Raw genomic sequence first — 26,182 nt, 5'->3', positions numbered from 1 at the left:
CTTAATAATTATAATGTATTGAAATTTCCTTCCTTAAGATTTGAAATTGATAAAGAATGCATTCACATTATTATTAATTATCGCAAAAAGAGCGCTCGTTGTTGGCTTTCAATTACTAATGGCAATTTTTCATTACCGAAACTATTGTCTAAGCTGAATAACATGGCTGGTGATAGTAAGTTTACACATTTGCGATTGAATTTAAATGACAAGATTTTCACACGGTGCACCGTAAATGAATTAAAGGAAGTAGGGCATAAAATACTTTCAAAAGTTAAAATTGTTTTATGTAAAGAAAGAAAATTAATCAAAGACAATGACGAGAAACTTAACTTAATCAAACAATTTCATGATGATCCTATGTTAGGTGGACATTGTGGCCAGAAAAGATTATTGAAAAAATTAAGGTCATTTTATCTCTGGAAAAATATGTCACGTGACATCGCTAAATATGTTAGGCAGTGTCATAAGTGTCAGGTAAATAAAGCCGCCGTTAAACACATAGAACCTTTAACTTTGACTCCAACTCCTCAAAAAGCTTTTGACATTGTCTGTATAGATACAATAGGACCACTTCAAAAATCAAATCACAATAACTGTTATGCAGTGACGCTTCAATGTGAACTAACTAAATACATCGTAATACTTCCAATACCCAATAAAGAAGCTTCCACAGTAGCACGAGCTATATTTGAAAAATTTATCTTAGTATATGGACCTATAAAAGAAGTAAGAACTGATTTAGGAACAGAATACAAGAATAAAATTTTTGAAAGTTTAGCAAAAATGTTAAATACGCCGCATAAAACTAGCACTGCGTATCACAGTCAGTCCATAGGTGGATGCGAGAGAAACCATAGAGTTCTTAATGAATTTATGCGAATGTACATTGATCAAGCTCATACAGATTGGGATATATGGACAAATTATTACACTTTTTGTTATAATACGACTCCTAGTACTTATCATAACTACACACCTTTCGAGCTAGTATTTGGTAAAAGAGCAGACCTACCTGAAATATTCAATGGTTCTCGTGTAGATCCTTTATACAATTTAGAATCGTATGATCAAGAATTTCGGTTTCGGTTGCAGTTAGCGCAAAATAAAGCTCGAGACTTTCTTGAAAAAACCAAACAAAAGCGTAAGTTGTATTATGATCAGCAAACTAGTCGACTACAAATAAGCCCGGGAGATTTTGTGCTTATAACCAACGAAGATCGTCAAAAACTAGATTCTTGGTTTGATGGTCCGTTTGAAGTCATATTAATTGAAGGTCCAAATTGCATTGTTAAAGACAATAACAACAAGCAGATTAAGGTTCATAAAAATAGAATTAAGAAATATAATGTCTCTTGATAATTAAGTTTAGTTCTAAGTTAGATAAACAGGCCTGTCTGTAAATATTGTAACTATTATAAATATCGAAAGTACACAGTGTAAATACCCTAAATACTGTACGTACATTTAATTTATAGGTATATTATACTATTCTTAGCATTCATCGTGCCGGTAGTGTTCAACGTGCGAAGTGTTCAGTTATTAGTGTTTCTACTGTTTTTTTATTGTGGGCAGAATCTTAATGGGTCGTTGGTATTATTATTGTTGGTTTTTACTGTTTAAAACACATGAATTATACGCAAATTGGGATAGAAATATATTTAGGTTAGGTTAAGTTAAAGTACCACTGACTATACTTTATGTTATTGCTATAGTCAGAAAAGTAGTAGGTACAGAGAAAATTTTATCGTAAAAGTAACTATATTTTGAGAGTGTATAGCTTTAAGTACTAAAGATTGCAAATTTGTAATTAAATTAACTTTAAACAGTTTTAATTAACTTGGCATCAGTAACCTTTTTTTTAGTAAAGTGCCCTTTGCAAGTGGCCATAGCAAAGGTCATTCTCTAGGAAAAGGAGGTGTAACATAGTTAGTTGAAGTTGTAACAGTTCATTGACATGCATAGCTAAGTATTATTATTAACCGTATTGCATCAATCGGTTCGCTATTATAAGTATTTTATGTATACACAGCAACCTATATTATATTGTATGAGTAGGCATAATAGAGTACGATAAATATAAGCGATTTATTCATTAAAGATATATTGAATACAGGTAACTTGCCGGAGTATCATTTACTACCTTTACAGTCGCTCTCACTTCTGAGGCTTCAGAAGTTTATTGAAAAGGAGACAAAAAGGAAAAGGGTAGAAGAAGATACCCTGGAGAAGGAACCTGGTCAACCAGCCAAGCGAAAAGAAGATCCAGATGTTCGTAAACTCAGTGATACATTAAGGTCGATCTCTAAAATTGGCAAAGAAATGGAAAAGTTTGTTGAACAAAACACAAAACGAGAAATCAAGGATCTTATACAGCGACTCAAAAGACAACTAGATACTGTCAATGGCACCAATATTGCTTCCTTTTTGGAAAAACACAAATTTATTGATCCTGACTGGACGGAAGGTGACAAGAAAACAGAAACTATAACTTCCAAAACGGTTGCAACTACAACAAATGAATTACCTACTATTAAACCTAAAAGCGTGGACGCCTGGACCCAAACCACAGATGTGCTTTCCGATTCGCCAGACAGTAGCCAACTTGAAGCCATTACCAAAATGATGGAAAATACTTTGACAAATGAAGAAATAATTGAACTTACGGAGAAATCGTGGCCTGAGAGCTGTTATAGGAAGTGCCAGAAAGCCAAAGGTAGTGTTATGTCAAGATATGGGCAGTGCGATCTTGTTTTGATTATCGACTCCAGTAAAGCAGACAACTGCAAACTTATTGACGAAGCCGCCAAAGTATATCCGCAACTACAAAACGTTGAAAGACAAAGACAATTAAATACGGACGACGTACTACTCCTATCTCAAGAAGAAACCATCTTAAACCACATAGATACGGAACCCTCAGAATTCAAAATTAACCGTGCGTTTGTAGCCGTCACCAATATGTCAGAAAACGATAATAAATTAAGCCCTAATACAATAGAAAAAGTACTACAAATCCGCAGGTTTACAAAAGAGAAAAAATGTGGAAAACTTGCGTGAGCAACTAATAATGCAACGTTAACTACACAAGTCAGAAAACTGTGCGAATACCTTTTCAAATCAGATAATGTAGAATTGGCATTTTACGGAATCCCTGACGAGAGACCTGTCAAGTATACGAAAGAGACAGGCATAACAAAATTCTCTCTAAATACTAACAGAAGAATAAGCACTATAAGCGCTAAAAGTGGTGCAAGCACCCACGCCAATGATGAGGAAGAATGGATAACGCCCAAAAATAAGCGACGAACTGATACGGTTTTAATAAAACCAATAAATGAAGGAACCTCCTATGCAGAAATTATAGCCAAAATTAAAACTGGTATTGATATAGACGACATAGGCATCAAAGTTGACAGAATAAGAAAAACAAAAGAGGGACATATTGAACTAAAGATAAGGGGAGATGAAGACAAACAGAAAAAATTAGTAGAAGCTATTAAAAATGTCACTAATAACAGTACTGAGAGTAAGGTGACCAAACCACAAAAGACTATATTTATCAAAGATTTGGAAGAAAGTGTGCTAGAAGAAGAACTAATAACAGCCATCTGCAAAAAAGTAAATATAACACCACAGGAAACAAACGTGAAACTAGCAAGTAGACCAAACAAAAATGGTTTAAAATACGCTTTCGTAAAACTACCAATTGATGCAGCGAATAAGCTATTGCAACTGAAAAAAATTACGGTGGGTTGGCTACGATGCCGGATGGAAGAGAACAAGTCTCCAATTAAATGTTATAATTGTAATCTTTTTGGACATCTTGCATCTACTTGTAAGAATGAAGACAAGATGAAAGGCAAATGTCTAAATTGTTGCCAGGAAGGACACACTGCGCCGGTGTGTAAAAATGACTCGTTGTGCTACGTGTGCACAGAAAACAACAACCACAAAGCGGGGAGCAGGCTCTGTCCGGAATACCGGAAAGCCGAGAGTGACAATAAAAATGTAAGAGCAATATTTAAGAACCAAAATTACAACCAAAGTTAAAACAACAACAAAAATGAAGATACTCCAAAGTAATCTGGGCCGAAAGCGCACTGCTATGGACCTCCTAAACGCTGTAAGCTTAGAGCACAATATTGATTTAGCTATCATTGCAGAACCAAATAAAAAGTTTGTAAACAAAAGTCCCTGGTATGTTGACAGAAGGTCTGATGCAGCTATCAGGATATTCAACCGAAATATCAAATGCCATAAAAGCAGTCCTAGCCAGGACGGATTTGCGTGGGTTGAACTGGACTCTATGGTTGTCTATTCCTGCTACATTTCTCCAAACATTGACCTAGCGGACTTTAATGCATTCCTATGCAAATTGGAACAGGACTTCAAACTACACAGCAAACCGCTACTAATAGGTGGCGACTTCAATGCCAAAAGTATCTCATGGGGAAATCAATACACGGACAAACGTGGAGACGACCTAAAAGAGTGGATGGCGGCGAATGACCTTGTGTTGCATAACAATGACTTTAAACCGACTTTTGTAGGAACCCAAGGAGAATCATTTATTGATCTAACCATGACATCAAATCGTATCGCAAACATAACGAAGGGATGGCACGTCAGTGAAGACGAAAACCTTTCATGTCATAGAAATATTTTGTATGAAATAACTACCAACCCTGGCACTGACCTCAATCATTTAAGGCAAGGATGGAAAATTGATGAGAAATCTTTAGAGCAATTTGCCAATAATCTCAAACCAAAGTTAGCAAAACTCCAGGCAGAACAAAATTACGACCCGACCAAAATGCTGGAAAAAGTGTTCCAAATCTGCAATAAAACCCTTAGAAAGAAAAAGCAAAACTCCACGCGTAGGCCGGTGTACTGGTGGAACCCTGAAGTAGCAGAAATACGAAGAGAAGCATTGAACGCTAAGCGGAAAGTCACTAGAGGCAATAAGAAAAAAAATTTGACAAGCACGGATAAAGAACAACTAATGCAAGAGTATCGAGAAAAAAGACAAAAACTATTGAACGCTATAATACATGCCAAACAGCAGTCTTGGAAGACTGTATGCGATGAATTAAATAATAATCCATGGGGAGATGGGTATAAGCTGGTCCAGAAAAAATTTAAAATTCAGAATAGCGTACACCTAGATGACCCAACGCTGGAACAAACAATCACGGAACTCTTTCCCAGTGACGACGTATCGGAAACACCAACCAGGGTGACTCCGACAGTCAACTTTCAGATGTTTACAATAGATGAGCTCAAAAACGCCACAAACAAGATAAAGAATGGAAAAGCAGCAGGTCCAGACGGCCTTGCCCCGGAAATTGCCAAAAAAGCAGTCTTATGCAATCCTGAGTATTTCCTTAGAATGTACAACAGACTTTTTGAACGGGGGATGTTTCCTAGTGAGTGGAAGGTCGCTAGGATGGTACTCTTAGAAAAGCCGGGCGATGATGATACAAACAAAAAGTTTAGACCGCTGTGTCTTCTGGACTGTTTCGGTAAGGTCTTGGAGCAACTGATTGCTGGCAGACTGAATGAACATCTGGAATCGATGCAATGCCTTTGGCAACACCAGTACGGATTTCGAAAGAAAAGGTCTACAATAAATGCTGTTACTGCAATCACAAATGAAATTAAGGAAAACCGAAAGCTGACAAGTAAGAATCGAAAATACTACGTGCTTGTTACAGTAGATATTAAGAACGCCTTTAACAGCTTAAGATGGGGAGTTATACGGAGGGCTGTAGAGGACACTGGAGTGGATGAGTACGTTCAGAACATTATTGCCAGCTACTTAAACAACAGATGGATAATTGCTGATAATGGATTAAAGTATCGGGTGACTTGCGGTGTGCCCCAGGGCTCTGTACTGGGACCAATTCTTTGGAACGTAGCCTACAATGGGGTGCTAACCACGCAACTTCCCGGCCAGGCAAAAATCGTTGGCTATGCGGACGACACAGCAATACTAATAGCTGACAAATCGATTGAAAATGCTATAGAGTACTCTGGATACGCTCTGGAAATTCTAAGTGAAAAAATAAAAGACATAAACCTCACGCTCGCAACTCATAAAACTGAAATGGTAATTCTATATGGTGGTAATAAACACAAGGAAATTAAAATAAAATTTAATGATGTTATGGTTGCTTCTAAAAACAGCATCAGATATCTGGGACTAATCATGTCACGAAACCTAACTTGGAAGGATCAAATAACGACGGCTATAAATAAGGCAGAAAAAATTGTCTGGTCACTTACAAGACTTATGCCTGCAACAAATGGTCCAAAAACCAGTGTTCGTCGGTTGATCTGTACTGCGGCAATGTCAGTCATGCTTTACGGAGCACCAGTGTGGGGGCATTTCGTAAAGTATGCAGTTTACTGCAAAAAATTAGAAAGGGTTCAGCGGCAGATGCTCCTGAGAATAAGCTGTGCATACCGTACTGCATCAACTGAAGCCATACAAGTGATTTCCGGGGTTGCACCTATAGAACTAACTATTCAAGAACGAAAAGAAATTTATGAAAATCCAGGAGAACGAACAGAAATAAAAATTCAGACAATAAAAAAATGGCAGGAAAAATGGTCTAAAAAAACAGGAAAGGCAGAATGGACAAAACAACTAATCAAAGATATTGAAATCTGGCTACACCGAAGGCATGGGGAAGTAGACTACTACTTATCGCAATTCTTGACGGGTCACGGGGAATTTAATGAATACCTCGAAAGATTCAAACTTAAAGACAATAAATTGTGCTTGAACTGTAATCAAACAGACTCAGCTCGACATATGTTTTTTGAATGTTCTCGATGGACACAGGAAAGAAATACTCTTTTATGTTCTGTAAAAGTGAACCTAACTGTAGACAACGTAATAAAGACCATGTGCGACAATTTAGAAAAATGGGACAAAATATCTGGGTATATTAAAACAATAATCAGAAGAAAAGAATCCGAGAGTCGAAAAAAAAACCAACTATAAATAAAAAGGAGACATGCCAATGCAATAAAATAAGTGTTCCTCTCTATAGTGAAGTAATGCGCAAGCAGTTCCGCTATAATAAGAGTGAAGGGTGGTAGAGGGCTCCGCCCCCACCAGCGAAGGTTTTTAGTGGGTCGGCACTTCCATCGCCACCCCCACACTACTGTGTAGATGAGGATCCCAAACAGCAATCCTCCCGGTGCCTGGTTGCAGGTTTTCCTTCGCTATAAAAAAAAAAAAAAAAAAAAAAAAAAAGGTTAGGTTAGGTTAGGTTAGGTTAGGTTAGGTTAGGTTAGGTTAGGTTAGGTTGGAGTTCCGACCGGCACAGCGTACTGACCGGACGTGTTTCGTTTTCGCTCCGTGCGGATTGCGCTGTGAAAGTGGGAAACAATAAGAAACAATAGACAAATTAGTGAAGTGGTGTGCCAATAAACCCGGGGCAACTCGGATTGGCTAGTCCTTTTTCTTCCTAAGAGGTGAGACGAATCTTGATTAGAATAATTAATTACTGTTGAATTGAGTAGGCAGTTCTTTTTGATTTTTCTTAAAGATAAGCACCTGTAAATAAAATATTGTAAATAGCAAATATATCAATCGATAGACGCCTTATCTCGGGTCTTTACCGATAAGGCGTCCGTATTGTGATAAGAATCATCATCTGTGTATGTTTGATATCAATACAATAGCGAATAAATCCAACAATCCGGGCAGGGATAAATTGCACGGACAAAAAATTATTATTCGTTTGGGCAGAGCTCAACGACATGGATTCCGGAGGGTACAAAAAAAATACACCTGGCTCAACTCATTCTCCAATGAGTGACTCTGAGGAGCTCCCCCCGTGGAGAACCATGCCAAAAAAACTGAGCACAACAACATCACCGCCTTGGTCAAACCAACAGGTGGACAACAAATCGGTAAGCGGAACACCACTTAACAAAAGTATATGTATTGATCTGTGCTGGGACGAGGAGGAGGCCAGATCAATAAAGAAACGGAAAAGACCCACAGACAAATCAGAGGAAACAAGCGACGTACAAAAAGAGGCAAAACATAAACAACTAAAAAAGGTCAAAGATCTTATTAAAGGAATTGAAGAACTAACGAGAGAACTGGCCAAGCACGTAGCTAACAATAATAATACCAAAAAAGAAATAAAGGAAACGGTCTCGACCCTAAGAGCTAGGTCGAGTCAATTAAACACGGCTGATATGTGGACGCTAATAAACTCACTGACGTTCAACCAGGGCCAACAGATTCAGAGAGAAATTCCAACACGAATGACAGCAACGGCAGAAACATCTACCCAAACGGAAAACGAGACTCGAACACCGACTGCACAGACGGACAACGGTTCAATCCCAAACAATGGACTTGCTCAACTGTATCAAGCAGACAATATGGCCAGCATTCTAAAACCCATGAGCTACAAATGGAACCACCAAGGATACCCTAAAACTAGACCGGGGATTGGAAACCCACATTCGACTAAAAACAATACGGCAATAATAATAGACCCGACAGACGAAACAAAAAGCAAGGCAAAAAAGACAGTCATAGAATTATATCCGCATACTGACACGCTAATAAATGCAGGTATGCCAAAAAATGGAAAATTTATACAAATTAACACTGTAATCAGCTCCGAGGAACCAAACGACGCAGAACATGGGAAAACCGTCTATTTGTTAGGTGGCAGCTCTACCACAGACGAACAGAAACCAGAAAACACCGAAAAATGGACAAACATATATGAAGGACTAAAGAAGATCATGGAAAAAGAAGCAGAGAAGGGTACTAAACTAATGACACTTCTCAACACTACTGACACGGACATCGTTAAAATCAGAAGGCTAACTGAGAAAATCGTACAACACCTGGACATGACAGTAATAATCTACTCCAGCGACATAAGACGCCCCAAACCAGAAGCTCCCAGACAAACTGCTGCCGAATCCGGAACCACAACCGCAAACACAGAAACTGATGAACCCCCAATCTGGACTAAAGTCCAAAGAAAAAACAGATTGGAAACAATCACCATAAAAGGAGTCGCCACACAAAAATATTCAGAAGTGCTAGGCAACCTGAAAAAGAATATAAACATTAATGACATGAATATAAAAGTGAAAAATATAATCCACGACAACAAAAACGAAATAAAAATAAAATTTTCTGGGGATACACAAGAAGAAAACAAGTTTCTTGCGGCAATCCAAGGACATGCGGAACCAAACATGGAAGTCCTATTAGACAAACACCTGAAGACAGTTTTTATAAAAGACATAAACTCCATGACGCAAAAGGACGAAGTGGTCGAGGCCCTAACAACTGCCCTCAAGATCTCGGAAACCGAAGTCGAAATAAGAATGGCGGAAAAACCAAACAATAACAACCTGCTGTACGCCTTCGCCAAACTGACAACAGACCAAGCAAACACTTTGATAGATCTCAAAAAAGTAAGAATAGGCTGGAACTTGTGCAGAGTGGAGGAAGTGAACAATCCAATGATATGTTACAACTGTTATAAATATGGGCACCTAACAAAAAATTGCACAAATGAAAAACGAGAGCGAGCATGTCTTAACTGCACCTCCAAGGAGCATGTGGCCAAAGACTGCAAGGAACGTTCAAAATGTCTAAACTGCAAAGATAGTTACCATAAAACATACAGCTTTTCCTGCCCGCAATACAAGGAAGCACTTTTAATACAGAGGCAAAAGCGGACAATGATATAAAAAAAAAATGAAGCATACGCACAAACCAAATAAAAACGAGAGACTAATAAAAATACTACAGATAAATATAGACAGAAAACATTGCGCACGAGACCTCCTGACACAGTTTAAGTACGAGAACAAAATAGACTTAATTTTGGGACAAGAACCAACACACACTAAAAAAGGAAACATTATATGTGACTTAGACAACGACTGTTTCATCTGGACGGCACCCTCTCTATCATTCAGCAAAATAAACAAAGGGCATGGATTCATCGCACTAGAACTCGACCAATTCATAGCTATTTCGTGTTACTTTTCTCCAAATAAAACCAGAGAGGACTTTGAAAAATATCTAGAGGACCTACAAGTTTATATAAACAGCACTGACAAAGAAATTTTATTAGCAGGAGACCTAAACGCAAAATCGACTCTCTTTGGATCACCAACTCAAAACTCAAGGGGAACGATTCTCGAGGAATACCTGATAACACTTAACTTAACTTAACGCACCAATTAACGCAGGAAATGCATACACTTTTTCAAATGCAAACGGAAACTCAGTAATTGACGTTACAGCTGCATCAACAAAGCTGAGACACCAAATTGCCGAATGGAGAGTAGTACAAGAAATAGATAGCCACAGCGGACATAATTACATAACATACGAATTAAACGCACAACTAGCAATGGAAAGAAAATACGATGGTAGCAAGCACTCCGCGGGAGGTTGGAAGCTGGATGACGAAGGAATGCAGAACCTAGAAACATATATGAAATCAGAAGACAAACTAACACTTAAAACAGCAGAAGACCTAGAAGACTACATAAAGAACATTTGCAACCTAAACCTAAAACAAAGAACTATATACAAGTACAATCACAAGCCAGCATACTGGTGGACTACGGAAATTAGCAATTTAAGGAGAGAGTGTAACGCATGTAGGAGAAAACTAGTCAGAACAAATGGCACCAACACGCAAGACCACATTAAGGAAGACATAAAAAAGAAATATAAAGGAAAAAAGTTGGAGCTTAAAAAGTGCATTATGAGAGAAAAAGAAAATTGCTGGAAAAAACTATACGAAAACCTTGAACAAGACATATGGGGCAAAGCATATAAAATTGCATGCGCAAAACTGACCACACATCCTAGACCACACCTAGATGAAGACAAGCAAATACGCGAGTTTCAAAAACTTTTTCCTTACAATCCAGTCAACAGGTGGAACGAGATTACAATTAGGACAGACTCAATCAAAAAAGTGACCACGGACGAAATGCAAACAACTATAAAAAACCTTAAAAACAAGAAAGCTCCCGGACCGGATAACATTACTGCCGGAATACTAAAAATAATAACAACAAACAGACTGTTTCTGGACCAAATGACGAACGTAATGAACAACTACGTAAAGACTGGAACGTTTCCAAATATATGGAAAACCGCCAAACTCATCTTCCTCGAAAAACCTCAAAAACAGCCAAATGACCCACCGTCCTACAGACCCATATGCCTGGTGAACGTACTAGGGAAAGTCCTAGAGAGACTCATTAAAGACAGACTGGAAGCAGAGCTAGACAACAAAAACATAATTCACCCGAACCAACATGGTTTCCAAAAAGGAAAAAGCACGCTATCTGCCCTTACAGCGATAAAAGACATAGTGGAAAACGTTCAAAAAAAATCACTCAGGCATAGAAGCTACGTGGCCATGGTAACGATCGATATAAAAAACGCCTTCAACAGCGCCCCTTGGCAAAAAATTGTACAAGCACTAAAAGAAGCCAACGTCAGCGATTATCTACAACGAATTACCCAAAGCTACCTAGAAAACCGAACAGTAACACTTCCTTGCGGAATTACCAAACAAGTGAGCTGTGGCGTCCCACAAGGCTCGGTTCTAGGGCCAATTCTCTGGAACTTATTTTACAACAAAGTACTGAACCAAAACCATACAACTAACACGCAATTTATAGCATACGCGGACGACCTTGCTATAATTACTACTGCTAAAACAGGAACACTTCTGGAAGCCAACACAAAGCTAGCAGTCATAGAAACGACAAATGTGTTGCACAATTTGGGACTAAAAGTAGCAGTCCAAAAAACGGAACTGCTGCTCCTAAACGGAAGACGTACTTTAAAAGAAATGACAATCACAATAGACGACACAACAATAACATCTAAAAGTGTTATAAAATACATGGGATTGTATATCGACAAAGACTTCCACTTCAAAACACACATAAGAAACACAACGGTAAAAGCAAAAAACGCCTTAAACAGACTGACCGGCATCACACGCAACGAGGGAGGCCCAAAATACGGAAGCAGACGGATGCTAATGACAACCGCTATATCCATCATCACGTACGGATGTCAAATCTGGCAAAACATCCTAAAATACAAATACTACGAAAACCTGCTGGAAAACATAAATCGACAAGCCGCCCTGAGAATAACCGCAGCGTACCGTACAGCCCCTACGACAGCCATCTTAGTTATAAGCAAAATAGCTCCAATTAAGTTACTGGTACAAGAAAGAAGGGAAGTCTACCAGAACGGAAGCAGTTACAGAAAGGAAGCGAGGAAACTGAGAAACACACAATGACAGTTGGAATGGGAAAATTATCAGGGACACACAAAGACATTTATAAAGAACGCCGAACAGTGGTGCCAAACAACATGGACAAACACGGACCATTTTCTAACCCAATTTATGACGGGACATGGGGACTTCGGGGAATACCTACATAGAATAGGAAAACGCGAAAACCCATACTGTAACTACTGCGAATTACCAACTATAGAAACCGCGCTACACACTCTCCTTGAATGCCCACGCTGGGCATCGCTCAGGCAAAAAACCGTCAAGACGTGTGGCAATTTGAATGAAAACAATATCTCCAAACTACTTCTGACATCGAGAGAACATCTGGCAGAAATAAAAAGTCTGTCAGCATCAATATTAAAAGAAAAAAGAGCGGAGCAGAAAAATGCGGAAACCGGAATTAGCGTAGAATAAAACAAGGAAACAAACAGACGCGACAGCCCAAAAAATGATACCCTGAAGTAATGCCGAAAGGCGGTTCCAGGAAGGGTGGTAGAGGGCTCCGCCCCCACCAGCGAAGGTTTTTAGTGGGTCGGCACTTCCATCGCCACCCCCACACTACAGTGTAGATGAGGATCACAACAACGATTCTCCCGGTGCCTGGTTGCAGGTTTTCCTCCGCTATAAAAAAAAAAAAAAAAAAAAAAAAAAGGTTAGGTTAGGTTAGGTTAGGTTAGGTTAGGTTAGGTTAGGTTAGGTTAGGTTAGGTTAGGTTAGGTTAGGTTCCTCCCCAAGGAGCTGTGTGACCTTGATGTTGGTGGGGAGGCATAGTAGGTCTCTCTCCTCTGGCCCGACGGGACGGGGATGGGGACCGAAGCCAAGGACAGCTCATACACCTGGGAAATGGTCGGAATTTCTTCGGAAAACCGGCCTGCTGAGGGATATGTAAAGACCGCGGCTTAAAACCCGCGCGTTCGGAGCAGAAGACTCGGCCCCAGGTGGTCATCACACCGTAAACACCCGGTGGTCTCTGCCGGAGCGACTGTTGAAATACACGTCGTCCCGTCGGGGGCCACCGGATGAACGGGGATCTTGGCTCCCAGGATCGCGTGGTGAGGCCACTATAACACCTCCCAATTCTCAAGGTGTGTTGCGCGCTGAAGGGGTGCAAGGATGGGGGGAAGCCCATCCATTAGCGGACTCGTGGGGGCCGACACTGTCGGTACGGGTCTGGCAAGCTCGCGGCACCCTAGCTGAAATTATACTTACCTCCAAAAGTGTGATTTCTCCTTACTTACCTTTTCCCATCCTCAAGCCGCGAGGTAATCCATGGTGATCCGACTCCGACGGTATTAGGGCAACCGAGGGCGAAGGAGTATCCAGTTTCGTCCTACTTATCTAAAACAAAACAAATCATTATGGAAAAGTCGCATAAGGATATAACGTTTACGATGCAGGGGAGGGATACCCCAGTATCGGTCGGTGAGGTGGTGCAGGCGCAGGCCATCCCCGACCGTCAGCCAACTACTGCGACCACAACAGCTACGACGGATAACGACATATTCGTGATAGAAGGCCCAGAAAGCCCAGACCAATTTCTACGGCGACTAGCACGGTCTGCCAAACGAAAAAGAATTGATTCTCCAGAAACAGAAGACGCGGAAAACAGACCACTAGACGAGGGCTGCATAGCGATAAGCAAAGCAAGAGCAATACTAGACGCTTTTACCGAAGTTACGAAACTTTGTGAAACATTATCCAAAAACGTCGATAGAAACACTAAAAGAGAAATCAAGGAGATCAGTACCAAATTGAACAGAAAAACCGCAAAACTCAATAATATTGAAATGTGGGACTGGTTAGAGTCAATAGTAGACAACTCCATAGAAACTTGGATGAAACCAACACCGACAGTGGAACAAAACACACCCGCCACTATCGAACAGTCGACCCAGGAGGAACTGGTCAAAGTCACAAAAAAAGAAACAAGAGATTTTGGCACCCAGACGGGCGAAGAATCGTTGTTAACGGAGATTCCAGATGACTCATCGTACATCAGCTTTAAGTCAATTGCTGATATGCAATGGACTGATAACATTTTTAAAAACGTGGACATCGTTGTAGGAAACCCACTGGATTTAGCTGAGACATTCAAAGTAGTGCTCGTAGAGAAAGACGACCCAGATATGACAGAAGGAATCCAGCTACTATACAAAAAGCGTTATCCCGGAATGGCAGAATTAGAAGACATGGATATACTCGAACAAACCACTAGTTTTAAAAACAAAACAGGAAAACATACTCTCATTACAAAAGTAATGAAGATCTGTGTGAGTGATGAGGAGTCAACCTATAGGAAACTAACTAAACTAGCTGAGGAAACAAGCGAAGAAAAAGAAATAGCCGTACATCACATGAATGATGTACTCATCGAAAGGCAAAAGAAATTATACCAGACTCTTTTCGAAAAGACAAACACAAAAGTACATATATACACAACAATGCGCAAGATGCAGACAGAGGCAAACGCTAAAGAAAAGAAAAACAAAAAAACGGCCAACCCAGATCGGAGGACATACGCAATAGTGGTGGACAGCAATAATGACATAAAAGCGACAATCAATCATATAAAAACAGGGCTAAAACACAACAAGGCACGGGAATCAATTAGAACAATTAGGCCAAACAAAGAAGGAAAGCTCATAATATCAATGGACACCAGCAAGGAGGCACTGAGAGAAGTGGGCGAAAACATAAAACAGATAATGGGAAATGAAAATGTCAGAATGATTGGAGAAAGAAAAGAATCGACGACCATATTTATAAGAGGTATGGATCCTACCGCCACCAGAGAAGATGTGGAAAGCGCTATTCAGGAAAAGATTCCTGGAATAGAAGGGGAAGACTTTAAAATCGGCGAGTTGCGACCGTACGCAATGCATGCGCAGGCGACTACGGTACGTATAAACACCAGCTATGGACAAACCCTGTTAAAAAACCCAGACATAAGAATTGGTCTGGTTAGGTGCAGAATTGAAGAAAAAATAAAACTATACAGATGCAACAGATGCTGGAGCTACGAAAATCATGACACTGAGAAATGTGAAGGACCGGATAGAAGACAGAAGTGCTTCAGATGCGGCAAAGATGGTCACCTGGCCAAAGACTGTAAAGATCAGATCGAACAGTGTCTAGTATGCCAAGAAAATGGTCACATAATGGGAAGCGGGAAATGCATGGCATTCAAAAGCGCCCTCAATGCAGTTAGGAACAAATTGAGAAAAGAAAACAGGCCATATTCCAGGCAAAACACCGCACAAAACTCCCAGTAATGTACACCGAAAAAACCATGACCAGGAAAGTAAAAATTTTACAGATAAACCTGGATAGAAAACAAATGGCACTCGACCTTCTTCATCAGTTTGTTAGGGAACAAAAGACTGACATCGTTCTGGGACAAGAGCCTGGCAAGAGTATTCCTACTGCGGCAATCGTAGACCAACTAAAAAATTGTTTTATATGGACACCAAAAAATAACAAAAACATCACTAACAAAGTCATTGGAAACGGCATCGTGGGGGTCGAAATAAAGGGGACTCTATACATCTCCTGTTATTTCTCACCTAATAAAAAAATTGAAGAATTTGAAACCTTCCTAGAGGATCTAGAAAACACAATCAGAGCAGCAAACGGTCCAGTGGTTGTTGGGGGAGACTTTAACGCAAAAAGTGGAATATGTGGGTCGCTAATAACAGACAGGAGAGGAGATAAATTGGAAGAAACCATGTTAAGTAATGGTCTTGTCTGTCTGAATGATGGTAAATTCACATTTTCAAACGCAAACGGTTCATCACTGATAGACTTGACACTGGTATCAGAACAAGTATGTTCCAGAATCGTCGAATGGGAGGTATTGCTAGCAATAGACAGCGGCAGTGAACACAGCTACATAACGTTTAACGTTAAACCACAACAAGAACAAACAATAGAGTACGACAACTTACCTAGAGGATGGATTTTGACACCGACTGGAAGAGAAAGACTGGCTGCTGGTTTGAAGCGGGAAAAAATGCCTAATACTGCGATGGAGGCACCTGAGCTAGTGCAGAGTATCGCATCCTGTTGCGACAAGTACCTGAAACAAAAAAAAGAACTAAATACTAAATACAAACCTGTATACTGGTGGAGCAAAGAAATTGAGGATAAAAGAAGGGAAAGTCATAAAGCAAGGAGAGCCTTTTCTAGGGCAATGAGCAGACACATTCCGGAAAATCAAATGGCTTTGGTAAAGGATAAAATGAAGGACAAAAGGAAGGAACTTAAAACACTAATTAGAAGAGCGAAGGAGCGGTGCTGGAGGGAACTCTGTACTGAACTCGATCAGGACATCTGGGGCCGAGGATATAAAATAGCGTCCAAAAAACTCCGCCAAACAAACACCGTCCCAATCACTAAAGAGGAAACATTAGTCCAGGTCAGAAAATTGTTTCCATGTGCAAAGGAGCAAGTGAAATGGACGCGACTGCCAAGTAGAGTAGCCGAAGGCCAGGCCACGAACAAGGAAGAAGTAGACAGGACAATCCAAGACCTAAAGAATAAAAAGGCACCGGGGCCAGACTGTATTTCTCCGGAGATTCTTAAGGTGGTAAAAGAAAACTACTTGATATTAATAACATCAGTAATGAATAAACACTTATTGGACGCCACATTCCCAGATATTTGGAAAATTTCGAGATTGGTTCTTCTTGAAAAACCACGAAAAGGTGACGAGGAGAAATCTTATAGACCAATCTGCGTTATGGATACTCTGGGAAAAGTACTGGAGAAATTGATAAACGTAAGATTACAGTCAGAACTTGAGCGTAACGGAACGATACACGCTAACCAATTTGGATTCAATTTGGACAAAAAGGAAAATGCAGCCTGGATGCACTACAAAGCGTGAAAGAAGTGGTCGAGAATATTCAAACTCGGTCGTACGGAAATCAAGACTGCTGCATTATCGTGACTTTGGATGTGCGGAACGCGTTCAATTCAGCCCCATGGATCCAAATTATACATTCCCTGAAGAAAGCTAACCTTAGCGAATACATCGTCAACTTATGCCAAGAGTACCTAACCAACCGTAAAATTTTACTACCTTCTGGGCAGTCTTTTAACATGACGTGCGGCGTTCCACAGGGATCGGTACTGGGCCCGACCCTGTGGAATGTATTCTACGATAAGATCATTAGAGTAACCAACGAGAAAAACATAAAAATCGTAGCGTACGCCGACGATTTAGCGTTGGTTATTAGCGGCAGAAATAGTCAATCACTGGAAGAAACGGCAACGTATATTTTGACTGAAATAAGAGGAAAACTCGGCGAAATGGGACTCGATCTGGAAAGCAAAAAACAGAGGCTACAGTGCTACGAGGGTGGAGGAGGTGTTTGGATATGGAAATAAAAATCGACGATACAGCGGTAAAAATAGAAAAAGCCGTAAAATACATGGGAATAACAATAAGCAGCAATTGGAATTTTCATTCGCACATTAACAATGTCAAGAAGAAAACCCAAGACATGATCCGATACCTAGGTAGACTCACCTTGAACAGGGACGGACCTAGAACGGCTAAGAAGAGGGTGCTGGTGTCTGCAGTGCACTCGGTCATGCTGTATGGAGCTACGATCTGGGGGGAGGTGTTGAAGCATAGAGCACACGAGAACACAATGGAAACCATAAATAGAAAACTGGCTCTCATGGTAACAGGGGCATACAGGACATCTCCGACGGCGGCCATCCTGGTTCTGGCAAAGATTCCACCTGTGAGAATAATGGTTGAGGAACGAATTGAGGTACACGACAAGGTCAAACACAAAAACCAACTGAAACAGGAAATGATGGAGAAATGGCACACGATCTGGCAAAACTACGATGGACATGCAAAAACTTACTTACCGGACCTACGAGACTGGATACAAAGGGAGTGGGCGGAAACAGACCACGCGTTTTCGCAGGTGGTGACGGGCCATGGCTGTTTCGGATCTTTTCTCTACAAAATAGGGAAGAGGTCTACACCTAAATGCTGGTACTGCGGCGATGATAACGATACTGCGGAGCATACAATATTCAATTGTGAAAGGTGGGAAGAAAACCGTGAGAGGATGGACCTGAAATTGGGTATTAAAATTAAAAAAGCAAACATTGGAACTATTCTGCTCAAAAACCAGGAGAAGTGGACGACCATAAAAGAGTTCTTAAACACAATCATGAATCAAAAGATTGCGGATGAAAAAGGATTACCTAGAGAGTAGGTGAACAGTACTACATACCACCCCCTCCCTGAAGAAATGTCTTCCGACGGTCCCGGGGGGGACAAAGGGTGAAGAGCGGGATGGGTTTAGTGGGTATTAGCTACTAGAGTAGGACTGGAGCCCCACACTCCCAGGTCAATTCACCAACAGAACAACAACGGCCTGGGGTAGTGCGTAAATGCATTCCTGATCCGCTATAGCAAAAAAAAAAAAAAAAAAAAAAAAAAAAAAAAAAGGTTAGGTTAGGTTAGGTTAGGTTAGGTTAGGTTAGGTTAGGTTAGGTTAGGTTAGGTTGCAACTGAGACAGTGTACGGTTCGGACGTGATTTCGTATTGCTCCGCGTATGTGCGTTGTTCAAGTGGAAATTCAGAAAAAACAATAATAATCTAGGTATTACACAGAACGTGATATACACTAGACGAGAATTGGATGGGCCTTTGAAGTAGAAGCGATAATCAATCATAGACTGACGGACATTTTGCCGAATTGAGTAAGTAAATCGTACGCTCAGTCTAGCTTAGTTTAAAATACAAATTTTCGGCAATACGAACGCCGATTCAACCCTTATCGCCAATCTGCAGATAAGAACGTCATTAATTGTATATAAACTGTAAATAAATATTATAATCTAGCATCGGGCAGGGAACGGACAAACTGCACGATACATCGAATGCAGTTTGGCCGACCGATCCTAAATGAGTACTAATAAATCGTCTCTGGGAGAAGGGCTCCCAGGGAAAGGAGCTACTCCTGGAAGTGGCCACCAGACCCCAAAAAGCCAACAAAGCAACAGAAACAACTCTAGCGACGACGAGGAATTATTACCCTGGCGACCCATGAAAACAAAACTAACCAAAACCAACTCTCCGCCGTGGTCAAGCACAAACCAAGAAGTCACACCCAAAGTAAATGAGACCCCAAGCAAAGTGGCGTACGTCGACCTGTGTTGGGACGACGATGAAGGAAAATCTGTCAAAAAAAGAAAGCGAGAAATAAGCGAGAACCCAAACAGTACACAAGAGGACACTCAAACCGTAGCCGAAGAAAAAGCTAAACTAAAGAAATTAAAACAACTTATTAAATCACTAGACGAAACAACAAGGGAATTATCGAAAATAGTAGCAAACAACCAAAACACGAAAAAAGAAATAAAAGAAACCGTTTCAAAGCTAAGAAGTAAATGCAGCCTGATGAATACTCAAGACATGTGGACCCTCATAAACGCTCTTCGTATTGGAGATCCAAATGAAGACATACAAGAACATAGCGCCTCTCACAAAGTAGACAAGGGTGACTGCTCAACACAGACCGACATAGACACCCCGATAAAACACTACGAGTCGACTGCATGCCAAACCGACACGATAGACGACAATAACACCATCCTGTCACAGCTAAAGCAGGCAGTTCACATTGAGGACATCGTCCAAGTTATTAAATTAAAATGGAACAACAAATGCTACACGAAAACAAACCACGAGATAGGTAACCCTCTAAACACCGAACTCAACACTATAATTATCACGGACGCAGGAAACCAATCAAAGCAAAATTGGTTTAAAAAAAGGCTGAGCGACTTATATCCCCAAATAAGAAGCCTTCTGGAGGCCGGAAAACCTGCAGAAGGCAAGTCCATTTGCATAGATACCACAGTCATGACTGACGAGACTGAGGACTCAAACCAGGGAAAATCCATATATATACTGGGCGCTAAAAACCTAGAAAACGATATTGACTCTGAAGAACAAATAAAAAGCTGGTCAAACTTACTGCTAGGAATAACAAACCTCGTGAGTAAGGAACAGCAAAAAGGGAACAACAAGATGATACTCTACAACGCTTCTGGAGTAGACATTGTAAAAATCAGGAGACTAACAGAAAAAGCCCTGCAAGATCAAAACTTAACGATCACAATCATAACGGACAACTCAACAACTTATAACAAACCCGCAAAGAAAATAAACCAAGACACAAACGAGACAAACAACCCACACCCAAGTACAGATCAAAACTGGACAGAGATCAAAAACCGGAGGAAAAACGGAACAGTGGTCATAAAAGGCGTCAACTCTGAGGACTCCTATGCGCAAATCCTTGCAAACATGAAGAAAAACATTGACATATCAAACATAGGAATCAAGGTCAACAACGTCAAACACGAAAAAGGAGAGGTCCATATTAAATTCCACGCAAAAAATGAAAACGAACAGCACTTCATCAGCGAAATCTCCAAACAAATAGACAAAAACATGGAAGCTACCGTCATAGAGCCCACTAAAACGGTATTCATAAAAGACATGAGCCACCCCACAGAAAAAAGAGAACTAGAAGAAGCCCTAGCGGACACCCTCAGCATCCCCGCAGACAAACTACAGGTACAAATGGCTCAAAGACCCAACAAATCCAATCTGCTATACGCCTTCGTGAAACTACCGATCGACCAAGCCTTCAAGCTGATACAAGCCAAAAAAATTAGAATAGGATGGAACTACTGCCGGGTGGAGGAAACTAACCAACCTAAGCTTTGCCTAAATTGTTATCAATACGGCCACAACACCAAAAACTGTACAATAGACCGTAAAGAACGTGCTTGTCTTAACTGTTGCTCTACAGAACACGACATTAAAAACTGTAAGGAAAAACCGAAATGTTTGAACTGCGGAAAAGACCATAAAACTTACAGTTTTGCGTGCATAAACTACAAAAAAGCGCTTAAAGACAAGAGACAAGACAGAATTATATTCTAAACCAAACAAATGACACCAATACCCCCAAACGACACATCTAATAAAACAATAAAGCTCGTACAGATCAACATAGACAGAAAATACATAGCACACGACCTACTCAGACAGTTTAACTCCGAAAATGACATTGACATCGTACTGGGACAAGAACCCACTCACAAACCAAAAGAAAACCTACTATATGACCTCAACAACGACTGCTTCATGTGGATATCCAAGTCACTCAACCTAATAAACACCTATAGAGGACAAGGCTTCCTAGCGGCGGAGTTCGAAAAGTTTATTGCGATAACGTGCTATTTCTCCCCTAACAAGGACCTCAAGGCCTTCGAGACCCTGCTGACATCTCTAGACAACTTCATAAAAGGCACAAATAAGATCATCATACTTGCGGGCGATCTAAATGCTAAATCCGGAGTCTTTGGATCCCCTCACCAAAACCAAAGGGGCACTCTCCTGGAAGATCTACTGATGGCAAACGGTCTCGCCCCAATTAATTCCGGCAACACGCCAACGTTCTCAACTGCAAATGGTACCTCGTATATCGACTTCACTGCAACAACATCTAGATTCTGTAACCAGGTACTAAATTGGCAAGTTCTAGACAACGTGGACAGCGCAAGCGGCCACCTTTACATTACGTTCGAAATCCAACTTTACCCACCAGAAAAAGAACTAACTCCAGACACAGACAGGGACCACCATAAAGGCTGGAAAATCAACGAAACAGGACTAATAAAACTAAATCACTTCTTCAAACACAACCGCCCCCAATTAATAAACACTGCCGATGAACTAACAAAATACACCACCCTTATATGTGACGCAAACTTTCAAAAAAGAAAACCTTACTCTTTCAACCACAAACCAGCATATTGGTGGACTGAAGAAATCGCCCAAAAAAGGAAAGAATGCAACTCCCTCCGAAGAAAAACAACCCGTTTACACCGCACTGACGCTGGCAAAGCAGAGACCGATATGGCGGTACAAATCTACAAATCCGCAAAGCTCCATCTAAAAAAATTGATCAAAAAGGAAAAAACTCTAAAATGGGAAGGCATCTGCAACGATCTGAATCAAGACCCTTGGGGAACGGGCTACAAAATAGTCCGCTCTAAACTAAACAGAAAACCCAGAACACACATGGACGAACAAAAACAAATTGACGAGTTTTACAAACTGTTTCCCTCACATCCCAAAACCGACTGGACTAAACCCACCTTAGACGAAAGAAGTATCCCCGCTGCAACAACAAACGAAGTGAAAACCGTCCTAGCCAATTTAAAAAACAAGAAAGCCCCGGGCCCAGATAACGTCACTAGTGAAATTATTAAAAAACTCACGGAAAATAGTAATTTTCTAGAAAACGTAGTGAACGTTGTAAACAATTACATCAAATCGGGCACCTTCCCGGACGAGTGGAAAAAAAGCAAAACTTCTCTTTATTGAAAAACCTAAAAAATCCGCAAACGACTCACCTACTTACAGACCGATCTGCTTAATAAACGTTATGGGAAAAATCCTTGAAAAAGTAATCAAAAACCGCCTAGAGGAAGAACTCAACGTCAGAAACGTCATACACCACCATCAATTCGGCTTTAGGAAAGGGAAAAGCACCCTAAATGCTTTACAAAAAGTCAAAGACATTACGAACAAAATTAACCAGACATCACACGGACACAGAAGTTTTGCAGCCATGGTCACCATCGATATTAAAAACGCCTTTAACTCAGCTCCCTGGAATAAAATTGTAAAGGCCGTACAGAAGGCAAAAACCAGCCCGTACCTACTCAGGATCACTCAAGAATACCTGGAAAACCGCTCAATCATCCTTCCTAGTGGCTTGATCTTACCTATGAGCTGCGGAGTTCCGCAAGGTTCTATAATTGGCCCACTATTATGGAACATCTTTTACAATAAGGTCTTAGAAGACGTAAACCTTGACCAAACAATACTAGTGGCCTACGCGGACGATTTAGCCATCATAACCATCGCAAAAACGAAGGAAATCCTCGAAAATAGAACTGCTCTTGCGGTACTGGAGACAAAAAAAGTGCTTCACGACCTAAACATCCAAATCGCAGTAAATAAAACCGAACTGATCCTGCTAAATGGAAGAAGAAAAATCCAAAATCTATCAATCAATGTAGACGACACTGTCATATGCTCAAAAAACACCCTAAAATACATGGGCCTATATATAGACAAAGACTTTAAGTTTAATACCCACATCCGCGAGACAACGACAAAAACAAAAGCTATCATAAACCAATTAACACGGCTTACACCACATTTTACCGGTCCAAATTTTACCACAAGACGTGTGATTATGTTAGCAGCTACTTCCGTCTTAATGTATGGCGCCCCCATTTGGAAAGACATATTAAACTTTAAACACTACCAAGAAATGCTGGACAGAAGCCTTCGCCAAATGGCACTCAGCGTAACACGGGCCTACAGAACTTCTCCAACCGATGCTATACTACTCATAGCAAAGATACCCCCAGCCAAAATACAAGTAGAGGAAAAACTGCAAGTTTTTTTAAACGGGAAAACATATAAAAAAACCGCCGAAGACAATAAAACAAAATCGTGGCAGCAAACCTGGGACAAGTACGAAGGCACAACTAAGACATACATAAAAGACGTAACCAAATGGACAAACGTAAAATGGACAAACACAGACCACTACTTCACCCAGATACTTACAGGACACGGAGTCTTCTGTAATTATTTAAAAAAAATCGGAAAGAGGACATCTGAAAACTGCTGGTATTGTGATAAACCTGACAGCTCCACCCACACTTTATTTGAATGCCCTAGATGGGAAAAACTCCGTCAAGAAGCCTGCATCAAATGCGCAGTTACAATAAGTCCTGATAATATCGCTAGCGTCATAATTAAAAACGCAAATTGCTTCGAGGCTATCAAAAACCTGTGTGCCAATATCATGAAGACAAAAATCTTCGATGAGGAAAACACGTTCAATCAGTAAACAAACAACAAAAAAGCAACAAAAATTCCCTGAAGTAATGCCGTAAGGCGGTTCCAGGAAGGGTGGCAGAGGGCTCCGCCCCCACCAGCGAAGTTTTTTAGTGGGTCGGCAAAAAACAACGCCACCCCCACACTACCTGGCGATGGGGATCAGTAACAACGATCCCCCCGGTGCCTGATAAGCAGGTTTTTCTTCGCTATAAAAAAAAAAAAAAAAAAAGGTTAGGTTAGGTTAGGTTAGGTTAGGTTAGGTTAGGTTAGGTTAGGTTAGGTTAGGTTAGGTTAGGTTAGGTTAGGTTAGGTTAGGTTAGGTTAGGTTAGGTTAGGTTAGGTTAGGTTCCTCCCCAAGGAGCTGTGTGACCTTGACGTTGGTGGGGAGGCATAGTAGGTCTCTTTCCTCGGGCCCGACGGGACGGGGATGGGGACCGAAGCCAAGGACAGCTCATACACCTGGGAAATGGTCGGAATTTCTTCGGAAAACCGGCCTGCTGGGGGATATGTGAAGACCGCGGCTTAAAACCCGCGCGTTCGGAGCAGAAGACTCGGCCCCAGGTGGTCATCACACCGTAAACACCCGGTGGTCTCCGCCGGGGCGACTGTTGAAATACACGTCGTCCCGTCGGGGGCCACCGGATGAACGGGGATCTTGGCTCCCAGGATCGCGTGGTGAGGCCACTATAACACCTTCCAATTCTCAAGGTGTGTTGCGCGCTGAAGGGATGCAAGGATGGGGGGAAGCCCATCCATTAGCGGACTCGCAGGGGCCGACTATGTCGGTACGGGCCTGGCAAGCTCGAGGTACCCTAGCTGAAATTATACTTACCTCAAAAAGTATGGTTTCCCCTACTTACCTTCTCCCATCCTCAAGCCGCGAGGCAATCCATGGTGTTCCAACTCTGACGGTATTAGGGCAACCGAGGGCGAAGGAGTATCCTCTTGAAATCCATTCCCAACTCTAAAACAAAAACAATAATGGAGTACAACAAAGAGAATCGTAAGTTTACGGTGCAGGGGGGGGATACCCCAGTACCGGTCGGTGCCGTTGGTGAAAGTGCAGGCCACGCCCGACCGTCAGCAAACTACTGTACGACCCCAGCGGGGAGCCGGGCTGGGAGTCTAGTGAATGCTACCGCAGCCACAACTCGTCAAAAGGAGCTAAAAGACCTAAGTGATGCCTTACCATTTGCACCAGAAGCTTCTCCAAATAAGGAGTCACCTGAAGTGATCCTTATAGAAGAACAGGAAAGCCCTGATGAGTTCCTAAGACGACTAGCCAAAAGGAAAAGAGAAAATACCCCTGAATCGGCAGTCAAAGAAAATACAAAAATACCAGCTGACAAAACTTTCAACATGATAGGAAAAGCTAGGACAATCCTAGATGGTATGACGCAGCTAAACAAACTCTGCGACGCACTGGCTAAAAACATAGACCGAAATACAAAAAAAGACATCAAAGACATAAGTGCTAGGTTGTCTGGAAAAATGGCATTGCTCAATCGCAAAGGTATGTGGGAATGGCTCGAGGAAATTGTCGATGAGTCAATAGAGACCTGGTCTAAACCTCCCTCATCGGAAAGATCTTGCCCCGTCACGGCTGAGCAATACACACAGACGGAACCGGACGTAAACCAGCAACTCTCAGACAACGCCCTACTCTCCCAAATAAATTCGACTGACAAACTGGACGAAGCCCTTAAAAGAACATGGAACGACTCAGCTTTTAAACGCACCTCTTCCGCAATAGGCAATCCATTCACGGACAGGGAAAAACCCGACATAGCCCTACTGCCGCTGACCAGCGAAAAGAACCTCGACAGCGGCATCTATAAAATGATTGCCGATCACATCCCTGAAC

General features: G+C 41.2%; 1 protein-coding gene across 1 annotated transcript; it reads left to right on the top strand.

Moving 5' to 3' along the window:
* The first annotated feature begins 7,266 nt into the window (after positions 1-7,266).
* LOC145733836 (uncharacterized) lies at positions 7,267-22,808 on the top strand. Its single transcript, XM_081986854.1, has 2 exons — positions 7,267-7,324; positions 18,878-22,808. The coding sequence occupies exon 2, from the start codon at positions 19,282-19,284 to the stop codon at positions 21,331-21,333; it is 2,052 nt and encodes a 683-aa protein (XP_081842980.1). The 5' UTR covers positions 7,267-7,324; positions 18,878-19,281; the 3' UTR covers positions 21,334-22,808.
* The last annotated feature ends 3,374 nt before the right edge of the window (positions 22,809-26,182 follow it).

This window comes from Ips typographus, linkage group LG9 (genome assembly GCF_016097725.1).
Source record: "Ips typographus isolate SLU linkage group LG9, UJ_Ityp_2.0, whole genome shotgun sequence".
Taxonomy (NCBI): domain Eukaryota; kingdom Metazoa; phylum Arthropoda; class Insecta; order Coleoptera; family Curculionidae; genus Ips; species Ips typographus.
Note: the sequence above shows the minus strand (reverse complement) of the source record. Positions and strands in the feature narration are given on the sequence as shown.